Source organism: Lampris incognitus, chromosome 15 (genome assembly GCF_029633865.1).
Source record: "Lampris incognitus isolate fLamInc1 chromosome 15, fLamInc1.hap2, whole genome shotgun sequence".
NCBI classification, from domain to species: Eukaryota; Metazoa; Chordata; class Actinopteri; order Lampriformes; family Lampridae; genus Lampris; species Lampris incognitus.
Genome location: NC_079225.1, coordinates 38,935,161 through 38,960,452, shown reverse-complemented (window position 1 = coordinate 38,960,452; position 25,292 = coordinate 38,935,161). Strand labels below are relative to the sequence as shown.

General features: G+C 44.7%; 1 protein-coding gene across 1 annotated transcript in view; it reads left to right on the top strand.

Annotated features, from left to right (window-relative positions):
* mdn1 (midasin AAA ATPase 1) overlaps nucleotides 1–25,292 on the top strand; it is a 112,037-nt gene that overhangs the window by 58,746 nt on the left and 27,999 nt on the right. The window contains exons 50-75 of the mRNA XM_056294052.1: nucleotides 345–458; nucleotides 1,911–2,040; nucleotides 2,763–2,869; nucleotides 3,172–3,305; nucleotides 4,181–4,347; nucleotides 5,533–5,653; nucleotides 6,279–6,492; nucleotides 7,865–8,108; nucleotides 9,778–9,901; nucleotides 10,247–10,411; nucleotides 10,682–10,896; nucleotides 12,684–13,071; nucleotides 13,249–13,361; nucleotides 14,013–14,682; nucleotides 15,790–15,951; nucleotides 16,826–17,105; nucleotides 17,449–17,687; nucleotides 17,943–18,038; nucleotides 18,853–18,947; nucleotides 19,969–20,093; nucleotides 20,269–20,418; nucleotides 20,726–20,835; nucleotides 20,993–21,066; nucleotides 21,916–22,099; nucleotides 22,388–22,532; nucleotides 22,636–22,782. Of these exons, the coding sequence (XP_056150027.1) occupies nucleotides 345–458; nucleotides 1,911–2,040; nucleotides 2,763–2,869; nucleotides 3,172–3,305; nucleotides 4,181–4,347; nucleotides 5,533–5,653; nucleotides 6,279–6,492; nucleotides 7,865–8,108; nucleotides 9,778–9,901; nucleotides 10,247–10,411; nucleotides 10,682–10,896; nucleotides 12,684–13,071; nucleotides 13,249–13,361; nucleotides 14,013–14,682; nucleotides 15,790–15,951; nucleotides 16,826–17,105; nucleotides 17,449–17,687; nucleotides 17,943–18,038; nucleotides 18,853–18,947; nucleotides 19,969–20,093; nucleotides 20,269–20,418; nucleotides 20,726–20,835; nucleotides 20,993–21,066; nucleotides 21,916–22,099; nucleotides 22,388–22,532; nucleotides 22,636–22,782 (4,713 nt within the window). The remainder of the gene's footprint in view (nucleotides 1–344; nucleotides 459–1,910; nucleotides 2,041–2,762; nucleotides 2,870–3,171; nucleotides 3,306–4,180; nucleotides 4,348–5,532; nucleotides 5,654–6,278; nucleotides 6,493–7,864; nucleotides 8,109–9,777; nucleotides 9,902–10,246; nucleotides 10,412–10,681; nucleotides 10,897–12,683; nucleotides 13,072–13,248; nucleotides 13,362–14,012; nucleotides 14,683–15,789; nucleotides 15,952–16,825; nucleotides 17,106–17,448; nucleotides 17,688–17,942; nucleotides 18,039–18,852; nucleotides 18,948–19,968; nucleotides 20,094–20,268; nucleotides 20,419–20,725; nucleotides 20,836–20,992; nucleotides 21,067–21,915; nucleotides 22,100–22,387; nucleotides 22,533–22,635; nucleotides 22,783–25,292) is intronic.

The window sequence follows — 25,292 nt, the reverse complement described above, 5'->3', positions numbered from 1 at the left end:
AAGACTAAAAAAAAAAAAAACGAACAACTCAAGTATTTTCAGTGTCTGGGTGCAACAGGCTTATTGTTTTCCTAAAAGGATCATCTGTTTCAAACCACCTTGTAATGAAGATATTTGGGTGTTGTTCAGGATTCCCAGCTAACAGATTGGGTTGTACGTCAGAGAGATTTTCAAACAGATGATTGTTTCATAAACTTCCGTGTCTCAACCTCTGCCTAACAACTTTTATTTATTTATTTATTTAGCCAGTCACTTGGTATTGTATTATTCTGTTAACTGTCATCCAACAGTATTAGCACTGGTTTTGTTCAAGGCGTCTCTCTTAAACAAGGTGACTGTTTCAGATCCAGCACTGGTCCAGGTGGAGGCGGGAAACAGGGCCCTGAAGGCTGTTTTCAGCAGCAAGCTGGCCGTCAAGGGCAAGTCTCTTACAGAGCTGCTCCAGCCACACAGCACAGGTAAACTACTTCCTGTTTCTCCCGGCTACCAGTAAGATGTATCGCTGTATTTTTTTTTTTTAAGTAAAGGTTATAAGATTGTCGATGCCAAGGAGCATAGGCAGGGTTTCCTTAGTCAGACATTTCACACATGGTATTAGAGAAACAGCGGCAGATTCATGGCCTTAAGTTTTCTACACAAGCGAAGGGGTTGAAACCTTTCTCAGAAAGGTATTACATACAGTTACCTTTAGGAACAGCGGCATGGTGGCGCAGTGGTTAGTGTGGTTGCCTCACAGCAAGAAGGTCCTGGGTCAAGCCCTGTGGTAGTCCAACCTTGGCGGGTCATCCCGGGTCATTCTGTGTGGAGTTTGCATGTTCTCCCCGTGTCTGTGTGGGTTTCCTCCAGGGGCTCAGATGAATCGGCCATGTTAAATTGTCTCTAGGTATGAATGTGTGTGTGTGTGTGTGTGTGTGTGTGTGGGTGGGCGGGCGGGCGGGCCCTGTGATGGCCTGGCGGCTTGTCCAGGGTGTCTCCCCGCCTGCCACCCAATGACTGCTGGGATAGGCTCCTGCGACCCAGCGGTTCAGATAATGGAAGGAGTGGATGGACCTTTAGGAACAGAATTAGAAAGCAGTCGGAAAAACCGCTAGTTGTGGGATTATACACAGTGAAGGAAATACGCTCAGTTTGACCCCATTTGCAAGTTTTGTGCAAGGAAAGATTTGCTAATTGTGTCTTGCATTATTGAGTCTCCAATTGAAAAATGTCCAGTTTTTCAGAAAAAAAAACACCTACAGAAAGTGGATAATCTGAAGTTTGATGCATTGCTCACTGACACAAGTTTAAAAAAGTTATATTAACTCTTAAAAATATTTACGTGAGTTTTGATGTTCACTTTATATTAGAAATTTTTATCTCTGTATAAAAATGAGTAAATTTACTAGCATAATATGTTTTAAAAAACAAAAAGACAATTAACAAATTAACAATTTATTTAAGAAATTTAAGAAGTAATATGACAAATGGGCGGCACGGTGGTGCAGTGGTTAGCGCGGTCGCCTCACAGCAAGAAGGTCCTGGGTTCGAGCCCCGGGGTAGTCCAACCTTGGGGTCGTCCTCTGTGTGGAGTTTGCATGTTCTCCCCGTGTCTGTGTGGGTTTCCTCCGGGGGCTCCGGTTTCCTCCCACAGTCCAAAGACATGTAGGTCAGGTGAATCAGCTGTACTAAATTGACCTTAGGTGGTGTGAATGTGTGTCGGCCCTGTGATGGCCTGGCGGCCTGTCCAGGTTGTCTTCCCACCTGCCACCCACTGACTGCTGTGATAGGGTTCAGCTTCCCCACAACCCTGAGAACAGGATAAGCATTTTGGATAATGGATAGATGAAAGAAGTAATATGACAAATTTACATAGCCTAGAAATATCAGTTGTTGGCTCTTAATTTAACAGCCGTTCTCTGTTATAATGTCAGATGAATACAGGATCCTGGTGGACATGCGATGGAACAAACAGTATCTGGATATTCTGGCCAACAAATGTAACTTTGAGGACGAGGAAAGGTACACAGAGTTTCTGGAGGCCTTGAACGCAGTTGCCAACAGGTAGGACAGAGAACAGTCCTGAAAATCACTTTACTGTTTTTCTGGTTTTGCATTTTAATAGCAACAGTGTGGAATGAAAGGTACAATAAAAAGAAAGCATTCTCGGATGTCTGGGTAGCATAACGGTCTATTCCGTTGCCTACCAACATGGGGATCGCTGGTTCGAATCCCCGTATTACCTCCGGCTTAGTCGGGCGTTCCTACAGACACAGTTGGTCGTGTCTGCGGGTGGGAAGCCAGATGTGGGTATGTGTCCTGGTTGCTGCACTAGCGCCTCCTCTGGTCAGTCGGGGCGCCTGTTCGGGGGGGGGGACTGGGGGGAATAGCGTGATCCTCCCACAAGCTACGTCCCCCTGGCGAAACTCCTCACTGTCAGGCGAAAAGAAGCGGCTGGCGACTCCACATGTATCGGAGGAGACGTGGTTGTCTGCAGCCCTCCCCGGATTGGCAGAGGGGGTGAAGCAGCGACTGGGACAGCTCGGAAGAGTGGGGTAATTGGCTGGATACAATTGGGGGGGGAAAAAAGGGGGGGGGGTGGAATCCAAAAAAAAGAAGCATATCTAGAAAAGATCATCTATTAGTATCACAGTATACATATATCTACAAATGTCAATTGGGTAAATAGAAAAGTATATGATGTTTAAAGCACATAGAAGAATATATGTTTAAGAAAATCAGTGGTCATCTCGAACTTTGGCCCATTCCATATTTTTCCACATCAGGATTGTTCTGATGATGGACAGAGAGGAGCGGTCTGTCAACTGCACCTGCGCCATCAACCTGTCTGCGCAAAACTGTGCATTGAGGATAGCCACAGCCTTCAGCAAAGGTAAGCAGAGTCACAAGGCTGGGGTAGTGGTACTTGGAGATAGGTGAAATCTATATCAGCGTATGCATTCACTAAGTATAAAGTTTCGAGATATTGTGGTTTAAAAGTAAAAAACAACAACTGAATTTGAACTTGTAACATAGCCGTAGGAGATGGTAGGCTGGCTGAGGGGTATTGAGATCATCCTAAAACTGAGTACTCAAGGTTCAGCTCAGATATCAAATATGCTGTCGGACACATTTACCCCAAATGTTAAAAAAAACTGCAAGTGTTAATTTTATTTTATTTATTTTTAATTACAGGGTCTGTGGACATTGGCCATCTGCCTCACCCAGTGCTGATGCACCTCCGTACCTTCTTTGACCTGTGGGACTCCTTCACCCTGCAGGCGGTGCAGACTGGACAGCCATACATCTCAGACCACATCATGTTTGAGGTAAACCTTAATCCTCATGACTGAGTCACATGACCTTTTTTGTTATGTTTTTTTCCGGGGGGGGGGGTAATGTGCTTACTGCTTATTACTTAGTGCTACAACTACTTCTTTTATTTATTACTATTACAAAGCATTTCACTAACAAAAAACAGCATCAAGTGTTTATTTGTTAATGTGAATGAAACGGAAGTGAAGTAAAAGAAATAATGGAAAAACACAAGACTGAACTATATAGTGAACTATCTCTATTGCAGATGACTCCCAAAGTTTTGAAGAAATCTTCAAACAGGTGTCCGGGTAGCATAGCGGTCTATTCCGTTGCCTACCAACATGGGGATCGCCAGTTGGAATCCCTGTGTTACCTCTGGCTTGGTTTGGCATCCCTACAGACACAATTGGCCTTGTCTGCAAGTGGGAAGTTGGGTGTGGTTATGTGTCCTGGTCGCTGCACTAGCGCCTCCTCTGGTCGGTCAGGGTGCCTGTTCGGAGGGGGAGGGGAATAGCGTGATCCTTCCAAACGCTACGTCCCCCTGGCGAAACTCCTCACTGTCAGGTGAAAAGAAGCAGCTGGCGACGCCACATGTATTGGAGGGGGCATGTGGTAGTCTGCAACCCTCCCTGGATCGGCGGAGGGGGTGGAGCAGCGACTGGGACACAGTTCGGAAGAGTGGGGTAATTGGCCAAGTACAATTTGGGAGAAGAAGGGGGGAACCCTCCCTCCCCAAAAAAAGAAATCTTCCAAAACAACGTTGACATGACTAGTTTCTTCTTCGTTGTTTGTGTGTGTATATGTGTGTGTGTGCGTGTGCGTGGGTGCGCGCCCGCGTGTGTGTGTGTGTGTGTGTGTGTCTTTTTGCATGTATTTACACGTGCAGATTCTACAGCTGCTGCAGTGGCGAGACCGCTTCTGGGACGTATGCAACACACTTCCTGCCGACTCCCAGGGCATCTCCGTCCTCTCGTTACACTGGCAGTGGGTCCAGAAACACCTCATCCTCAGGCTTCCTCAGCTCCTCCTTGGAGATGCGGCTGCCACCTTCGAGTAAAGACTTTCCCCCTCATCTTCATCGTTTTGATGTTTTCCAGTTATTTCAGTCAGTTTATCTGTCAGTGTGAGGATGTTGCATAACCATGTTTGGCTGTGGTTTTTGTTGCAGTGTAATACTTAACATGGTTAAGTTTTATTTTTTTGTTACTGTTTACTTTGACAGTTAATATTACAATTTAGTGTTTGTTTACCATGAGGGTGTTGTATTATTAACAATACCAGCTACTAGCTGGAAGCTGATAAGTTTTGACTGTCTGAAACAAATTACAATTGTTTCTTTATTAAGATTGTTTCTCATTGATTATACCATTTCAAGCTGTTACAAGAGTATTTGGGTGGCACGGTGGCGCAGTGGTTAGCGCTGCTGCCTCACAGCAAGAAGGTCCTGGGCTCAAACCCCGGGGTTGTCCCACCTTGGGGTCATCCCAGGTCGTCCTCTGTGTGGAGTTTGCATGTTCTCCCCGTGTCTGCGGTGGGTTTTCTCCGGGTGCTCCAGTTTTCCCCACCATCAAAAAGACATGCACGTTAGGGTTAGTACTCCTGTCTGTGCCCATGAGCAAGGCAATGGAAAGAAGAACTGGAGTTGGTCCCCGGGTGCTGCAGCTGCCCACTGCTCCTAGCTTAATGGCTAGGATGGGTTAAATGCAGAGAGGAATTTTCCCACGGGGATTAATATAGTATATCAAAATCAAAAAATTTTATCGATTCAGTCAGTTTAATTTTGATGCTTCTATACAACCGACATAATCAAATTTCATCATCAGTGTGAAGAATAGATATTGTTATGCTTGTCTCTGGGTTGGGTACCCCCTGAAATCTGATGAAGTGGTTTACGGCACACAGATGGGATACGTAGCTACAGTAAGAGATGCATTACCTCATTGCTGTATACCCAAAACAGCTGTTTTCCGAAGGAAAAAAAAAAAACTTCTGCATCTCTCATCTTTACTTCAAAACAAATGCATGAGCTACCAGAGCGGGAATGGAGATTTTTGGGACAATGAAGTCGTTCTTTTGCAAAATATCGCTTTCGACCACAGGATAGCGCAGAGTCAGCAAAACCCCCAAACTCCTCATTGCAGCTTTGTTATAGCAACTGCTGTTTTATTGTATATATATTTACTCCTGCAAAATTTTTCACACTAACAATAACACTGTCATGATATTGTTGGATATCAGAGGTCAGCTGGCGCTCGAGACTGTCTCAGCTGCTATCCAGACTGTATTGTCAACCCCGGTCTCTTTGGCCACCGCTCTGAAGGGCATCCAGAAGACACTGGGAAAAGCACTCCCATTCAAGGTGGGGAGAACATTTATCAGTTTTATTATACTGTCAGATCCTGTCAGATATCTATTGGATGATCTGCTGTGGCGACCCCTAACGGGAACAGCCGAAAGTAGTAGTAGTAGATTATACTGTCAGAATCAAGCCATGTAATATTTGCACTGTAATCATTCATAACAGTGTTTTTAATCGCATATAGAAAATTCTACGCGGCATTGGCGACATGGGACTTCAAAAATTTCTCAGTGATATAGATTGTAACATCTATCTATCTATCTAGTATCTATCTGTCTGTCTGTCTACCTATCTGACTTTATTTTTGATAAATATGATTAGATATCTATCTATCTAGGTTGCTGTCTGACTTTATTTTTGATAAATATTATCAGATGTATCTTATCAATCCAGAAAAGCACAGAATAATATTTGAGAATGTGCAACTATTAGCTCACCTGACAATGAGGGAACAATACAGGCGGAAAAAACTAAATGCTGTTTTACGTTCTGTGTTTCGTACACATCACACATAGGTCCATGAATCTCTGATGGAGTGTATTCACTTGACAACCCCAATGTTTCCCAGCGCATACCTGCATTCGTCTATCAGCCCTAAACCCTTTCCTCTGCCCTTCTTCCTCAGTTGGATTCTGTTGCTGAGTGTGCTTCAAAGTTGAAGATCCTCTGCAAATCTCTGGATGTGAGTGATTTGAGACTGGACTTCACCTCGACCCCGTGGAAGCAGGAGCTGGTTCGACTCCAGGGTGCCGCCCTGGGGCTAGACACCAAGGAAAGCCTCCTAGAAGCCTGTGGCCTCTTGCTGCTAGCTAACAACCAGCTGGATACACAGAGATCTGGTAAGTTGGTGTCACAGCAAACGCCAAACTGTGTGTGGGGAGTTGAAGTGCTCTTAGAAGAGGTGGGGCCTTCTGTTTGGGTAGTGCCTTACCAAAGGACAAGTCCACAGCAATATGTGCTTTGGTTGTTAATCGACACATTGGCTTTTGATGAATGTGCTGGTTGTTGGTCATGTATATTTAAATGACTGCCTCAGCATGTACAAGGCCTCCATCGCATCCTATGATGCTCCTCATTTTAACTTAAAGCACCAGTATACCTTTGCTAGTTTGCTCAAGCAAGAGGACACAGTTGCTTATTAAAAGTGGAGAGGGGGGCGTCCGGGTAGTGTAGCAGTCTATTCTGTTGCCTACCAACATGGGGCTCGCCAGTTCGAATCCCCGTGTTACGTCCGGCTAGGTCAGGTGGTGATACAGACACAATTGGCCATGTCTGTGGGTGGGAAGACGGATGTGAGTGCGTATCCTGGTCGCTGTACTAGCGCCTCCTCTGGTCAATCAGGGCGCCTGTTCAGGGGGAAGGGGGAACTGGGGGGAATAACGTGATCCTCTCACGCGGTACGTCCCCCTGGCAAAACTCCTCACTGTCAGGTGAAAAGGAGCGGCTGGCTACTCCACATGTATCGGAGGAGGCATATGGTAGTCTGTGGCCCTCCCTGGATCAGCAGAGGGGGTGGAGCAGCGACCGGGACGGCTCGGAAGACCGGGGTAATTGGCTGGATACAATTGGGGAGAAAAAGGGGGGGGGATCAAAAAAAAAGTGAAGGGAGAGAGAGGTCATACTGTAGTTTTACAAAGTTGGCAAGCCAGTTATAGCGCATTGTTATAGATATAGAGGAATACCAGAATAAGATTATCTCCATAGTGCTGTTAATTCCTTGCATGTCAGGGGAGTTGGACTTGACAGAAGAACATATATTAAGTAGCTGGAAGAATGAAATGCATACTTTTAAACCATAGTTTTATTGTATTTCAGCACTGATTGTGATTTTACAGTTGACTATCATTTGATGGGCAAAGAGACGCCAAATCGGCTGCCCTCTGTGCAGTGTGTGCAGGCTTGTTGCTCCAACATGGCAAATTTTATGCACACCAACCATCCGCACACAACTCTACCCTTCATCCAATGTGTCACAGGATTTGTTGTTGCCTTGTTGGGAAGCCTCCCCATTTCCTTTTCTGATGCATTTGCTTTGTTTACACCTTTTGTGCCAACCATCTCTTGGTAAACCACACAGTCACACAAGTATGTGATGTTTTTTGAGTTTTAACCAATTATGGATCGTTACAGTTCCACAACTTGTGTACTTACCATCTTATTCTTTGTCTTATTTTGCAACACATAAATTCGTTGATTTTTCTATTATGGCAGGTGTTTTGGAGAGGTTGGTGTCCTGTGTGGAGAAGCAGCAGAGTGAAATGACCTCCCGCAGTCTCCTGCAGGAGCATGCCATGTGTGGGGAGGGGGAGGGGAGGGGAGGTGGGTCGCCCCTCACCAGGGAGGAGCTTCAGCAGCTCAGCCGCAGGGTGCAGCTCTGGCCACTGATGGAGGAGCTGGCGGTGCTCAACCAGCTACGGCTCAGTACAGACCTCCTGCGCCTGGCTCTCACACAGGGGTAAGTTCTTAATCATCCACACTTTTGCTAAAGCGTCGATACATGACGTGCGAGGTACCCTTCTGCAACCGTGTAGAGACATGCCTGTATGGACACATGCTAAACCACCGGTCAGATATATGAATATTAATATGTTCAGGCTTAAGGTCAGGTGGTCAATCTGGTGTCTCATACAAGTTACATCCATTATTTTGTCATTTTTGAATCAGTCACAATAATTCAAAAAATAAAAATAAAAAATTTCTTCAAAAGCATTCATCTCAATGTCAGTGACGCCACTAACCTGTCTGACCCTTTGATGAGTCTCTTCCCTCACACCCTCCTATTTAAAATAAAGAACAAAAATACGTATGAGGTCCATATATTTATGAGCTCCAGTCTGAATGAGAAAAAAACATATTTTGCAAGAAATGGGAAGTTTTGGTGGCAGGTTTTCCCTAAACTAGCAAACAGGTTGAACGCCCATGGTGTTGCACCTACATATCCTTGAACAAGATTTTTAACTCTATCTGCCCTAGCTAGCTGACCAAAAGAGAAATTTCCCTCTTTGGGTATGGATTAAATATATTTAAAAAAATGTACTATTGGGTTGATGCACCTATTTCAAAACATCAAACAATACCATAAGTGCATACATTTTGAATATAGGTAGTTGAAGGCTCTGAATAAAGAAAAGATAAAACAGAAAGAACTCTATACACTATACAGTGGTTCGAAGAGGGACAAACCACAAACCAGCGACAGGTTGTTGGGTGCCCAATGCTCATCGATATGCGAAGGCAAGGAATGCTATCCCATCTGGTCCAAACCGACTGAAGGTCTACTGTGGCACAAGTCACAGAAAATTTTGATGATGTTACGGGAGGAATGTGCCACAACACAGCACATCACAACCTGCTGTGTATGGGGCTGCGAAGCCGCAGACCAGTCAATGTCCCCATGATGACCCCTGTCCACCATTGAAAGCGCCTACAGTGGGCATGCAAGCATCAGAACATGACCTTGGAACAGTGGAAGAAGGTCGCCTGGTCCGATGAGTCCCATTTTCTTTTAGATCATGTGGATGGCTGTGTACATGTGTGCCATTTACCTGGGGAAGTGATGGCACCAGGATGCACTGTGGAAATATGACAAGCCAGTGGCGGGAGTGTGGTGCTCTGGGCAATGTTGTGCTGGCAAACCATGGGTCCAGCCATTCATGTGGACATCAATTTGAGATTGCCTACCTACCTAAACATCATTGCATACTAGGTCCACCCCTTCGTGGTAATGGTATTTCCTGATGGCAGTGGCCTCTTTCAGCAGGATAATGCACCCTGCCACACAGCACACAGTGTTCGGGAATGGTTTAAGGAACATGATGAAGTGTTCAAGGTGTTGCCCTGGCCTCCAAATTCTCCAGATCTCAATCTGGTTGAGCATCTGTGGGTTGTGCTGGACCGAAAAGTCTGATCCATGGCAACTTCACCTCACATCTTACAGGACTTGAAGGATCTGCTGCTAATGTTTTTGTGCCAGATACCACAGGACAGCTTCAGGGGTCTTCTAGAGTCCATGCCTCGGCGTGCTAGAGCTGTTTTGGTGGCACACGGAAGACTAACAGGATATTAGGCAGGTGGTCATAATGTTTTGGCTCATCGGTGTCAATGTCCTATTTTGTTTGCCATAGGGACCAGGAGGCTGAGGACGGCTTACGTCAGGAGCTCTCCCGGCATCTTCGCTTTTGCCTTCAGTCCACTCCCATGAACATCAGTCAGCTCCAGACGCTCTGGTTCCTGCTCAGCAGTGAGCGGGTCAGTAGAGAGACTCCCGGAAGTCTCAGCAGACACTCAGCTGTAGAACATAAGGCCTTGTTATTGTCATGTAACACAGTCAAGTCAAGTTTATTTGTATAGCCCAAAATCACAAGGTAGTCCGGAAGGGCTTTACAATAACTAATAAGTGTTGTTTGCATAAAAATGGATTAGAAGCATTTGACAGCAATTAAAAAGAATTATTAACAATTGGTGAAATCAAGAACAGGGAGTACAGTCCTAATAAAAAGGCAGGACTAGAATAGAAAACCAAAAAAATTAATTGACGCATCCCTGCAAAAGAACTTAACTAACCTGAACATACTGATGCCATTCCCCTCCTAGCCAGCGGAGGAGCTACAGTTTGTGTGGTGTGAGCTGCTCTCTGAGGCCCTGGCTGCCATGTGGAACAACAGTGTGACCTCTGACCCAGACCGCTGGCTTCAGTGGAACCCCCTGTGTTCTGAGACCCAACTGACCACTAAGTCACGCCACGGAACAGATAGCACAGTATTGACCATTAAGTTCTTATACATTTCAAATACCAAGTGAATACCAAGCCTTTTCTATAAACATCTATACTTATGAATTGCTTTCCATAGCCTTTCTTATTTTATAATCTGATTTTCATTTTAGCCTTTATTTTAAAGAAGATTGATCATACTTGTGATGTATTTAACGATGTAGGACTTATTTTATCCAAATCTATTGATAAACTTGAAAGATAAACAATTGATATTGACTGCAAACAAAGGCCTAAACTCTTCACATCCCCTCCAGGGTCCCCCCTTGCTGAGTAAATCAGTGTGGTCGCGGTGCATACTGGGAGTTCTGAGCAGCAGTGACACCGGGGGTCAATGGGACCCCTCAGGAACGGCCCTCCTCACCTCCTCCCATGTCACACTGGGGGAGTGGAGGGAGAGGATACAGCAGCTCCAGGATGTCACTGCCGTGCTGTGGGACAACATGGCTATTGCTGCCCTGGCTGAGTTCAGGTAGACTCTAAGGAGGGGGCTATTCCTCCCTTTGTTCCTCATGGAGCCCAAAAGCCTCTTAGTCAGGTCATTTAAAGTCTGGTTGAATGATGTCTATGTTGAGCACGAGTTTAATCATTTTGAGGTTTTATGTTGTCTGAAAAGTGTTTAAAAAGTCAAGCGCACAGATTTTATGTTTTCATAAACTCTCCGTCATAAAATAAGATTAGATAAACTTTATTTATCCCTGTGGAGAAATTGTATTGTGCGGCCTAAGCACTGCAACATAAAAAAAATCATACAATATAATAAATGCTATTATGAATATAACCTGTCAATATCAAAAGTTCTGGCGTAAGTGCATCCGAGTAGCGTAGCAATCTATTCTGTTGCCTACCAACACGGGGATCGCCGGTTCGAATCCTCGTGTTACGTAGGGCTTGGTCGGGCGTCCCTACAGACACAATCGGCTCTGTGCATAACTGTAGTCCACTGACTTCCGGTTTCTGCTGCAGCGGTCATACCAGTTTCCTGTTTGTTGGCATGTGCTATTGACAGTGGCATATTTTTCACGATGCCTGCAAGATTTACTATGGATAAATGTCAACTACATGCACAGAACTGACTACAAACTTTCACCTGCACCTACCAGCAAACAGGTGAAAAGCTTAAAGTTGTACATATCAAGTTACGTCCACAATTATGAGGATGAGCGGACGGACAGATGGACAGAATTGTGGACGTAACTTGATATATACAACCTGAAACTTTTCACCCATTTGCTGGTAGGTGCAGGTGAAAGTTTGTCAACAATTCTGTGCATTTCATTGACATTTATCTACGGTAAATCTTGCAGGCATTGTGAAAAATATGCCATTGTCAATAGCACGTGCCAACAAACAGGAAACTGGTATGACCACTGCAGTAGAAACCGGAAGTCAGTGGACTACAGTTATGCACAGTCAGTTGGTCGTGTCTGCGGGTGGGAAGCCGGATGTGGGTATGTGTCCTGGTCGCTGCACTAGTGCCTCCTCTGGTCGGTCGGGGCGCCTGTTCGGGAGGCACGGGTCACTGGGGGGACTAGCATGATCCTCCCACGTGCTACGTCACCCTGGCGAAACTCCTCACTGTCAGGTGAAAAGGAGCGGCTGGCTACTCCATATGTATCGGAGGAGGCATGTGGTAGTCTGCAGCCCTCCCCAGGTCGGCAGATGGGGTGGAGCAGTGACTGGAACGGCTCAGAAGAGTGGGGTAATTGGCCGGATACAATTGGGGAGGAAAGTAAAAAAAAAAGAAAGAAGGAAAGTTCTGACCTAGTTGACCGCCCTATTGGCCATCTATCATTTGAATTCTGCATATGGAATATTGACCATAATGTTCAAATTGTGTTAAAACATTAGGTCTCTATTTGGGAATTACAAGTGCCCAGACTTTTAACTGGGAAAATCTGTAGCATCCCTCTACAGGCCTTCTTCACAATAAACCCAAGTCTACTGTGAAGTCTGAAAAGAAAACAGTTTTTTTGTCATGCGTAAAATTCTGGCAGTCTGACACGAATATACATGAAATCCATTCATAGTAATTTATTAAACTCAAACCTGAGTGATCTATACTACGAATTTGAATTTCAGAGACTATGAAGTTTGAGAGTGAAAGATTGTCTGGTATTTATTTTCCTACACGGCAAACTCCACCTACTGGCTATTCCAAGTAGATTTAAAGTATATGCTGTTAATTATTTGTACAAACCATCCCAACCTTGCCTATTGAATTTTACCATGTATGCCCTTCCCTGTCCTGGCTGTCAGGGGCACAGACTTCAGGCTTCAGGGCATGGTCCTGCGCAGGCAGCTCCAGAGCATGGCTCACCTGCTGCCCCCCAGCCTGCAGGAGGGTTACATGGAGAGCTGCGAGAGCCTGGTGGAGGACCAGGACCCCCTGATCGCTGCGCAGGAGATCCAGACAGCTTTCGGGGACTTCCTGCCCCCCAACCTCCTCCCCGAGGGCCTTCTGGAGGCTTGCATGACCTGCCTGCAACAGTACATACAGAGCAAAGTTCAGGAAACCAACCAATTTGCCCGCTCTGGAGTGTTCTGGATCAACATGGGCTTGTCACAGATCAAAGTGTGGACGCCACAGACAATCTTTGACCCCGCTGTGAAGAGGGCCTACAAGCTCAACTACGCTCAGGAGGAGGTGATTTTATTTTTTTTTCTTTCATTATTTTAACGGCTAGTAGTGGTAGAATATTATAATGGCCAGCTTGGTGAATGTATTAGATCTATTTTTTTGTTTAGTTTAAGTTGTACGCAGAGGAGAAATGTGTATTTCCAACATAATGACACAAGACCTAAATAACCCTGTCTCTCCCAGCTTGCTTTGCTGCAGGAGGAGTGGCGAGGACGCAGCCTGTCCTCCCAGCTGCTAACAGGAGCAGTGTTGGAAGAGAGCAGCACCACTGATGGTTTCCAACACCCTCGGATCAGGTGAGATCATGCCACAAAAAACAATTTTGTCAGAGAAGGAGCCTCATTCAAGAGCTGTGGGCAGAGTACACCATTGTAGAAGAAACAATGTAAGATGGACTTTGTTGAAAGTTGAAATCTGGGATTTTTTCCCCCCATCTGTACTTTCTCTGGCAGCAAGAACTACAAACAAGGTGCAGCAGACATTGTGGCGTGTGTGCTGTCAGCTCAGCAGTAAACAGTTCCCATCCTTGTAAAAATGGCATCCTCAAACTAAAGCTATAACAGGGAATGTGATGTATTACAAATTACATCAAATTATATACGAACTTCATTCTACTATTATCTAATATCGATGGTAGAATTGATAGATTGCCTGTCCAACAGAAACATCGCCACATCTTCATCACGTTTCAGGTCATTTTCCTGTTCGAGTAGGAATTCTTTTGCAGCTGCACCAGTGTTGGTTCTACCTAGTCAAATATTTCAAAAGCGGTATATGTAGAGTATCTCCAACCATGGTGAATATGCCAGTTCATGTTTGGTCACCTACCTCCATGGTCCAGGTAGTTAAAATAACTATTTGTTAATGAAGAAAAATCCTAGTTTTCAGCTTCAAGAAGTCATTCATTTTATGTGTCTTTAACTCTTGTAACTGCCCGTGGGCTTTAGGTACCTCTGGATCCGTATGCAGCAAGTTAAGGAGCAAATCGCCGAGCTGTCCAGGAAGCAGGCATGTCGTCCTCACGAACCCCAGTATGGACGGCTGTTCCAGGAGCTCCAGCACTACCTCTGCAGTATTGGCCAGGCATCTGCTGTGGAAGACCTCCTCTCCCACCTGCTTAAGGCCCTGCAGGGGTCTTCCTCCAAATCCAGATCAGGGATCCAGGCGCTGCTGAAAGAAGAAGCCGTGTGGCAGAACTCGCAACAACGCTTTGCCCAGAGGCTCCTGGAGGAGTACCCATTGTACCCAGATGTGGTTGGGCCACTGCGCACTGGTATCCTCCAGCTCAGACATGGCATGAGGCTAGTGGCTTCCCAAGTATCCGCCTTGCTCACCCCGACGCCAGGCTTGCCCAAACTGGTGTCCTGCCTACTGGCCTTTCCCTCTCTGTCACCCAGCCTACCCTCCTACCTGGCCCGGGCCGACTTCCTGTGCTCCAGGGCTTGCATGGACACACTGCGCGGCCTGGCGAAGCTCCGGCCCCCGCAGGACCCTGAGCATGTTATTCCACAGTCATCCACCTTGCTGTTGAATGCTCTTCTCTATGTGCAGTGCCATGCCATATCAACTGGACAGCTCAGCGATGAGACACACAATCTCTTTAGACACATTTGTCAGGTGAGGGTTTCTGTTTCTTTCAGTGAAGACTTTGTCATTCAGAGTCTTTGTCGTGTTTTTTTTTTTTTTACTAATGCATTCGTTGAGTTAAAGCGGCAGTAGACAACTTTTTTGCTTTAACTTGTCATTATGAAGTAAATGCTGATTGCACAGTGTAATGGCTATAGAATAAAGACACCATTGGCGTTTAGACTGGTTCCGTATAAGCCTTGTTTTCACTATGCAATTCCGCCTGCCACCGGGTACGATCTCGCGGGAAAATTAAGGCTCGATTTATGGCACAAAGGAAGTGCGTCAACCATTGCACAACCAAAATAGGAAGAGGATAGCGCTTTTGTTTTCAAATGACAGACGGAGGTACAATCGCAATGACAGTGGAAACGCCACCCGGCAAGAGAAAAAGAACCCTGTTGACAGAGGAGGCAAAGAAGGCGAAGAGGGAGCGTGATAGAAACAGGTAAAACAAGAGTGAAACTCAGATCGGCATTCACTCGATGGAGCGAGCTCCGGTGTCACATTGAGCTGTTTCCCCATCGAGATCTGTCTCCCCCTAGCCAGATGAAAGCGTTTGTCATGGAAACAGGGTAGCTATCGGTTATGATTAGGTTAAGGTAAGTGTTAGGTTAAGCTTAGGGTTAGGTTTTGGTTGGTTAAGGTTAATCAAGCCTCCCGGTGTTGTATCGAAATCTGGCTAGGGGGAAGCAGATCTCGATGGGGAAACAGAGTTCAACATAACACCTGGGACTTGAGAGGGTTCCAAACAGACATTCGGTTGGCATTCGCTCTACTGGATCAATAAGTAACACAACCTGCCTACTTATAATACTACCAGATGTTTTACTCTGCCTTTATCATAGCACTGAGATCGGGGTTTCTAGTTCAAATTTGGATTCTTACAGTTGTTTCTTGCTTTGGATAGTAGCCAGGCTGCTGATAAAATGGAAAGCGATCCGGTTGTCTTTGTGACAGCGGCACAAACAATTAAAACACTTGGAAATGCTAGAGGAGAAAGCTGAAAAGTTGTCTACAGCCGCTTTTCTGTTTCCACTGATATGAATGCATGAGGGTATGGAAATGAATTGAAATTTCAAATTCGATACTCCTCAGGCTCTTGTGAATGAGTGGGACGAGCAGGAGAGACGCCGGCGGGAAAAAGAGCAACTGGAGGCCAGCCTGTACCGGAACCGGTCTCGGCTTCATGGGTCTGGCCTGACCGAGGACGAGCAAGAGGAGAAGGACTTCAGACGCTGCTTCCCTCAGTTCAGCAAGGTATGCAGAAAGATTTGCTGTATCTGAAATAAAGACAACAGCTGCAACAACAAGGAGTCTGGGTCCATTTTGCCGATTCATAGTCAATGATTCATTTAGAGAGAGATGTGGTAAAGGCAAGAAGAGAGGCGTCCTCGTGGGTTCTCTTTGACCTTGAAAGATGACCAGCTTCCTTTATAGACACACAAAGCACATAGACTAGTAAATGCAGACACGGATAAATAAAGTTCAATACAAGGGAGTCTCAGTAAGAAATGGAAACGGATGATCCGCTGTGGCGACCCCTAACGGGAGCAGCCAAAAGTAGTAGTAGTAGACAAGGGAGTCTCAGTATCTCACAACCCCCTTGGACACCAAAAATTGATGGGCTACCATCATTTTAGCTAGACTGTAGTATGTTCATTTACCATTCATAAACAGTCCTTATAACTGTAGGAAAAAATGAAATTCAATTGAATTTCATATAATGTTTTATAGCACTGATTTTAAGCACTTTTATTTTAGCTGTTGTACAGAAGCTTTTCCTTCCATATACAAACACATTTTGTTTGGTACAGAATTTGGTTTTAAATAGAATTTTGACTGAACTTGACTGAATTGGAATTGACCATTTGATCTTCAGTTAACTTCAGCTAATAAATTCATTGGTATCAATATTACGTGTATGAGTTACCCTAACAAAAGAAATTGTTTTTGGAGAGTTTCGTTTTTAATTGGCAGACGTGGAAGCCAAGTGCGTGGAAAAACAACGATTAAAACACAATCATTCAAAATATGTGCAAACATTTCTAAGGTCCTCATTTCTGCAGTGGAGGTAAACTACGCCAAACATCTCGTCTCACCTAACATTTACACCTTTTCCGTCTATGTCCAGGATTTTGCTGACATCACCAATCAGCACAGCCTAGAGAGCCCGGCCCAAGAGGCTGAGGAAGAGGAAGAGAATTCTGATGAGTCCAGCGAGGGTGGCGTTCTGTCTGCGACCGGCATGAACACTGTGGTCCAGGTCCATCAGCGCCTGTGTCTGGGTTACGCCCGGTCCCTCTGGTACCAAAGTGCAGCCCCGGCCTATCACAGCAAAGAACACGTCAGAACCCTGATCTCATCCTATCAGATCGCTGCCCCTGTGATATCACGCTTCTATCATTTGATGGGTTGGTATTCTCATACCTGTGTGATATTAGTAAAACATACCACATAATACCACAGAAGACGACAAGAAGGCAGCACTGGATTTTTAAATATTCATATAAAACTCTTTGAAAATTTAAGAGTTTGAGGTTAAATGAACTGATTAAATAGATAGAACATTATTAATGCCGTTCTACAGTTCAACAAAAACCTGTTTTGGTTTATGGAAATAAGATGAGGGCCAATTTTCTGAGATAAAAATCAAATGACAAATGGCTCTAAGAGTGTTACGGAAGTTTGAAGGAAACGGGTTATTGGAAGAGAACATTCTAACAACACCGCTTTGCCATCTCTAACCTCACTCAGATGCAGAGTTGGACCAACAGCTCAGTGGCAGCCAGCTGCTGCTCAGCGCCGTCCTCCAGAACACCGTTCAGGGTTCTGCAGGTCCTGATGGCTTGGCTGTCCATTTAGAAGGGCCGTACGACTTCTACCAGCAGCCCAATATGAGCGAGACCCGGTGCTGTCTTCCTATTCTGGAACAGCTAAATGTTGCTGTCAAGCAGAGGCTTGATGAGTGGCCAGATCACCCAGCACTAGTACAGGTGGGCGCTACTTATTATTATTAGTAGTAGAAGTTGTAGTAGGGTGAGGAGGTGTATTAGTAGTAATAATATTTTCATAACTGAGCTAATCATAATGTTTGCGCAGAATCAAAATTTTCTATGTTTGCTGTGCAAGTTTTTGTGTTATTACTGGGCAGTGAGTGACATTTGTTGTGGGTTTGGTTGCACTTGAGTTTTTAGCAAAAGTGAATTACTGTAATTTGAGGTCTGAAATTCATGCATTTTGTTCACTAGTTGACTGTGGTAATGGAGAGAATCATGGCCTTCAGTCTGGCCAGCCCACTGGCCAAGTTCCTCAATGGCATGGAAATCCTACTCAGTAAAGCACAGGTGAGCTCTACTGGCCTCTACTAGCTTAAATGGAATAAAAGAGATTCTCAGAAAGTCTATTTTACTGTTCAGACAGATGCATAGCTCAACTGTTGTTGTTATTTTTTTTTTTTTTAAAGAATTTGAATTTGTAATTGAGCCTTTTAGTCATCAATATTGCTATATATATATGTGTGCGTGTGTGTATATATATATATGTGTGTGTGTGTGTATATATATATATATATATATACCTCATATGCTGCATATAGACACCTCATATACCTAGACACCATAGACACCTTTTTTCCTGTATCCGTGTTGATACATATATATATACACACACTCACACACCTCACATGCTGCATATAGAGACAACTCACAAAGTCGGGAATATCAAATCTATTAGGAAAAGTGCAATAGAGCACCATTCGATGTCGGAGCTCCAACTGAAAAATCAGACACAATTCAACAATTGTGCACTTGATCGGTTTAGAATAAGTCATTTTTTATTATATATATATATATATATATATGTGTGTGTGTGTGTGTGTGTGTGTGTGTGTGTGTGTGTGTACATACACACACACGCACACAAATAACTGCATCTCTTGGAAAAGCAACAAGTCAGTACGGTCCTCATAGTCCTCACTTCTGGAAGTTTAGTGGAGCAGATATCATCAGATAACATACAGATCTTAGTTATTTAGCCAAGAAAAACTTGCTGTGTTGAAATTAAAATGAAGTCAGTGATGGCCCAGTGAAAGTTTAAACACCTCTTTTCAGATGCAAAGCACAGCTGTGTTATTGGTGTCTCTGTCTCTACTCTCTCCAGGACTGGGAGAACAATGCCAGTCGCTCTGTGTCTCTGCGGAAGGAACTGGAACCAGTCACTCAGATCATTATCCAGTGGCGCAAACTGGAACTCAGGTATGGAAACAACAACTTATCAAATCTAGCTATTAACCTTTACTGTCTTATAGATATTTAAGTATTGAAGTGTTGGTGATTTTAGCCCGGTTGTTGATGTTCCAAAATCGTTTTTACTTAGAAGCGGCAATATCCACTGTTGAGCTGCACTTGATGTTCAATATTTAACCAGTTATTTCTCCAGTGGAGCTTCTCAGTGACCAACAGTAGAACACTGTGGATATACTCAGTGTCTGCCAGGTGTGAATTCTTATATATATGGGCGGCGCGGTGGCCCAGTAGTTAGCGCTGTCACCTCACAGCAAGGAGGTCCGGGGTTGTCCAACCTTTTGGGTCATCCCAGGTTGTCCTCTGTGTGGAGTTTGCATGTTCTCCCCGTGTCTGCAGTGGGTTTTCTCTGAGTGCTCTGGTTTCCCCCACCATCAAAGGAAACATGCATGTTAGGGTTAATACTCCTGTCTGTGCCCCTGAGCAAGGCAATGGGAAAAGAACTGGAGTTGGTCCCCGGGCGCAGCATGAAGGTGGCAGCCCACTGCTCCTAGCTGCACAGATCATGGATAGGATGGGTTAATTTGCAGTAACTGAATTTCCCCAAGGGGATTATTAATAAAGGAAACTTAATCTTAAAAACAACAACTGAAGAATTACTTCTCTGAGTGCACCTGTATCTCATAAATATTCAGGGACCACAAGTATTTTGTTTAACTTAACGTTTGTGCAACTTGGTTTTCATAACCAATAAAAATCAAGTCACAGTAACTCATATAAGCCCTTTTTCTGTTAATAGCTAGTTTATAGAAAGCATTGCAGTGATACTGAGGCATGTAAACATTTACTTCATCCATGTTCACCGTTGGGTGACTGTGGTCTACTCAAGCTCAGTTCCAATGGTGATATGCAGGATATTTTTCTTATTTATGTTTACAAGGTGTCCTGTCTGCCATCAGTTGTTACCCAGAATACCATATGTCCTGTAAATTATCTTATTTTCTCCTGTTCTCTTCCACTTTTTGTGCGGTAGCTGTTGGTCGAGTAGTCTAGACAATGCCATGAAGCGCCACACGGAGAAGTCAACCAAACACTGGTTCACTGTCTACCAGCTGATTGAGCGATATCTAGAGGAACAAAGAAACTACACCAATGCAGGTAATTAAGAGAGCATCTCTCAAGATTTAAACTGTACTTTATTAATCTGTGTGAGGAAATTTTTCTGAGTGAAAGTTCTCAGCAAAGACAATCGCAGACCAAAATTCAAATTGCCTGGGTCCTCCATTTAAACCTCCCTCTTGGTCTCTGATATACGTTCTATCCCCAGTTGAAGAAGAGGTGGAGTGCCTATCCTCTTCCTCAGTGGCCTCCACTCTCCAGGCCTTCATGGAGAGCTCCACACTTGGCGACTTCCACACCCGACTGGAAATGTTGCTCAGCTTCCACTGCCACCTCCTTTTGGTTCCCAAACAGCAGGGAAAAGGTGCTGGTGCAGTAATCATATCGATAATGACTGTCCTCACTACAATGTAGTCTCTGCTTCTTCTTTAGTATTGCCCTCTTTTGCCACTAGACGGGGTTAAGAACCTTCCTTATTGTACAGAACCCCTGACCTGAGGTTGTGTTGTGGCTTGCTGGTATCAAATCCCATCATGTGGCCAAACAGTAACACCGACTCTTACACTGTCGTGGTTTAGCGACCAGCATGTTAGGCATGCTGTTGCACAGGTTTATTTATTTAATGCTAAACATTGTTTGATGCAAAATAATTATTTGTGTTTCATTTACAGAGACTTTGTCAAGTCTTCTTTGGAACCTGCACACATACTATGCTCAGTTCTCCGATTGCATCCAATCCAAAATCACTCAGCTCAGACAGCCCATTGAAAAGGAGCTCAAGGTCTTTTTTTTTCTTTTCTTTTTAAGTTTTTATTTTTCAGTACACCTCATTGAGTGTTATTATTTTACTGCATATCATTATTTCATTTAAAAGTTTAAGCATGTCCGATTGACGACACTGTAAAGAGAGTCCCTGTGATTCGCTTGCCTCACTGCAGGACTTTGTGAAGATCTCCCGGTGGAACGACGTCAGTTTCTGGTCTATCAAACAGTCAGTGGAGAAGACACACAGGTGAGATGTCCCGAGAATCATTAACCTCATCAACAGAGGAAGCACCTTGAGAAGCATTATACTTTGACATGCATAAACTGTGGGCGGCATGGTGGCGCAGTGGTTAGTTCTGTCGCCTCACAGCAGGAAGGTCCTGGGTTCGAACCCCGGGGTTGTCCAACCTTGGGGGTCGTCCTCCGTGTGGAGCTTGCATGTTCTCCCCATGTCGGCGGTGGGTTTTCTCCAGGTGCTCCGGTTTCCCCCACCAGCAAAAAGACATACATGTTAGGGTTAATACTCCTGTCTGTGCCCCTGAGCAAGGCAAAGCAAGACAAACTGGAGTTGGCCTCCGGGTGCTGCACGGTGGCTGCCCACTGCTCCTAGCTACACAGCTAGGATGGGTTAAATGCAGAGAGAATTTCCCCACAGGGATTAATATAGTATACCAAAATAAAAAAAAACAAAAATCAAATGGTAAACTTATGGGAAGTTAAGACCATCCTTTAGGAAATGAAACACCTCTGCATTTCCCAGGATTCTCCTCTTTGTTTTCTGTTTGGCGCTACTGAAACTAAGCTATATATTACAAATACAAGTACATCTTAGCAACAAAGAGCAGAGAAATTACATTTTCTCATGGAGTTTTATGTTTCCCTGTGCACTTTGGATGTTGCCTTTATTACTTTGGATTCCTTGCCCTGTGATGGCCTGGCGACCTGTCCAGGGTGTCTCCCTGCCTGCCGCCCAATGACTGTTGTGATAGGCTCCAGCATCTCCACGACCCTGACAGCAGGATCAGTGGTTTGGATAATGGATGGATGGATGGTAAACTTATTTTCCTGTTTTGTATGTTTTTTTATTTGCTCCTAGGACGTTGTTCAAGTTCGTAAAGAAGTTTCAGGATGCACTGAACAGTCCCTGTGCTCCTTCCCTGGTGGAGCAGGGCTCCAGTGCCAACTTGGACAGTGTAGATACAAACCCTGAAGAGACCCCCCTCCACCGGGTTCACCAGACTCTGAAGACCATCCTGCCAGGGAAGGGCAGAGACTTACAGGTACAGCCAAGCTCAAACAGTTGTACCGCACAGACCGGTGAAATGATAAAATGTCTTAATGTGCCGCCTTTTATACACCACACAATACGATTGTGGTAGCTTTGCGTGATCATTCACGCGTTATTTTTACTGTTCTTGTTTCGTATTTATTTCTCTTTCATTCGTTTTAGGTGGGATGTGTTCTTTCTGTTTTGTCAACATATTTTAGGATTTGTTTTAAATTACATTGCTTCTATTTTTCATGACTGAACAAGTAAGTTAAACTTAACTGCCCTGTGTATACTTCAGAAGGAAGTCCCAGATGAGGCAGCTGAGACCTCATCTCTCCAGGGTCGTCTACCTGTTCTGACCAGGAAGATGAAGAAGATGTGTGTCCAGTTGGTGAAGACAAACCCTGCTCCTGGGCTGGCTGAGGACTTGGACATTTTCACTGGTAGGAACACAAACCAGATAAGATCCTCGACGATTTAATCACAACGCGTCTCTGAACATTAGGTTGCTGCCGTTGTTGTAATCTGGTCCTTTTGTGTTTCCAGGTGAGATCATCAGCAACCTCCGTGACCTGCAGAGCCTCACCATCGACTCGTCTGCAGAGAAGGAGAAGCAGAAAGCCGAGGTCAAACACATCCTCCAGCAGAAGCAGAGAGCTTTGGCCGACCTGTTCAAGATGCTCACAGAAATAGGTGAGTTTTCCCTCCCTTCTACGGCCCCGATTCTGGTTACGAGACACACCACCAGTTTGGCTCACCAAACACAGACAGAGTGATGGTGAAGAGGGACTTTTATTGTCACTCTTCAGTTTCACAAATGTCAATTTTGTCAAGTTTATGCTAAGTTATTAACATAAGAAAAGCACTAAAACCAGTTCTTATACGCCCTAAGACACCAATTAAAAAGAACAAAAGAAAACTCAGGAGTAAAAACCAAGAAGCTGACAGTAAATAAGGTGCTCATCAAAAATTCTATTTTTTTAATAGAGCTGGAACCAAATATTCCACTACTCTGATATTTGTTCATTGGGTAGACATTTGGTTTTTAATTTTGGGATTCGGATATCCTTTTTTTTTGCTAAATGAAGGCTATCAATAAAGGCGAACCGCAAAATATATTTTGTCAGCACATACTTCTACTGTATTTATACTTTTGGTTTTGTTTTTTGGGGGGGGGGTTGTGGATTCCCCCCCCCTCCTTTTTTCTCCCCAATTGTATCCAGCCAATTACCCCACTCTTCTGACCCGTCCCGGTCACTGCTCCACCCCCTCTGCTGATCCGGGGAGGGCTGCAGACTACCACATGCCTCCTCCGATACATGTGGAGTCGCCAGCCGCTTCTTTTCACCTGACAGTGAGGAGTTTCACCAGGGGGACGTAGCGCGTGGGAGGTTCACGCTATTCCCCATTTCCCCCTCCCCCTCAAACAGGTGCCCCGACCGACCAGAGGAGGCGCTAGTGCAGCGACATCCGGCCTCCCACCCACAGACCCGGCCAATTGTGTCAGTAGGGACACGCCTGACCAAGCTGGAGGTAACACGGGGGTTTGAACCGGCAATCCCCGTGTTGGTAGGCAACGGAGTAGACCGCTATGCTACCTGGATGCCTTATATTTTTTAATTGCACTGTTAAAATGTGGAAATATATACCCTCTCAGGTTGGACACCTGACGTCCCTCTCACTCGCAGCAGTGAGCATCACAATTTAGTTCACCTTGGCCGTTAAAGAGAAGACAAAGTTAAAACACTGATGGACAAGACAGAAAATGGTGAGGTAACCTGCAGGCTTTTGCATGGCTTCCAGCCTACAGGCCCCCCACCAATCAAAGAAATTAAACAATAAATACGCATATGCCATTCTCAAAACATCTTACGCCATATACCACACAATTTAACCAAAACCTAACACTCACTCTCCCTCCCCCCAATCACAATAAAAGTTCTCCACTCAACAAATCCACTATTGTAGTCTTTTTCCTTAACATACGTACCTATACAACATCTCTTTCCATTAACCTCTTAAAAACACTCCACACCTCAACTCTCCTCTTTTCACGATGCTCTTTTCATGATCCTCCTTAACTTGACAGCAAACCTTGCATGGCTTAAAACACAATTTAATAAATTAATATTACAGCCTTTCACCTTACCAGTCACCCCAAACAACCACAATTCTCTTCATTCCATTCTGTCGACAAACCCACCGCTCCAACATCTTCTTATTAATTCCTTCGTTTTCAACATGTACCCCTTCAGCTCACAACATTCAACAAACTCCTGCATGTTTCCTCTCCCACGCCACACGTCACATTCTTTCTTCACATTCACATCGAACTTACTAATTATTACATTACTGAATGAACACCCTGTTGTGCCTTAATAAATAAATAAAAAATCAAATTTCTCACATTCAACACTGGTTCACTTCCCTCTCAGATTCCTCCATATCTTCAGAATCAAGTTTATTGACCATGCAGGTTTGCACTACATGGAATTTGACTGCAGTTTCGTGGCTCTCTCATTGTGCTTAACATAGAATAACAACACTACAACACAACAATCTTCAGATATATATACACAAGGAGTGACTATATACAGGTGAAATAAGTGGTGATAAGGTGCAGTGGTGCAGAGAATATATCAGAGATGCTGAAATCGATGTTAGCAGGTTACTTACATACATGCCTGAGGTAGATGGACATGACAGAGTGTACCAGTATACGTACAATGTACAGGACAGTATGTACACAATGGTTGGATTTATTGACAGTGTTAAGTGGTCATTTGAATGACAGCCCGCGGAAAGAAACTGTTTTTAAAAAAAATTTTATTTCTAGTTTTCCCCCTTTATCCCACCCGATTAACCCAATGGCATATGGCCGGAACTCTTGTCGAATACCTCCCCTAGCTCACGTTTCCACAGGAAGGAGATAGTCGTAACACCAGCTTCCTTCAAACTCGTGTCAGCTGCTCTCCCTATTTTACACGCTGATGCCTCGCATGGATTGCATTACCTTCAGGCCGCGAAGGAGACGTAGGGAGAACGCTTTCAGTTGCTTGGCTGCAGGCGGCCGGATGGGCCAGAGAGGTCGCTGGAGAACGACGAGCCCCGAACACTACACCGATCTACACCCACTATCCCTCGGGTAAGGGTGGCCTAATGAAGGCCTTACCCCGTGGACGCTCTGGCCGTGACCGGTTACG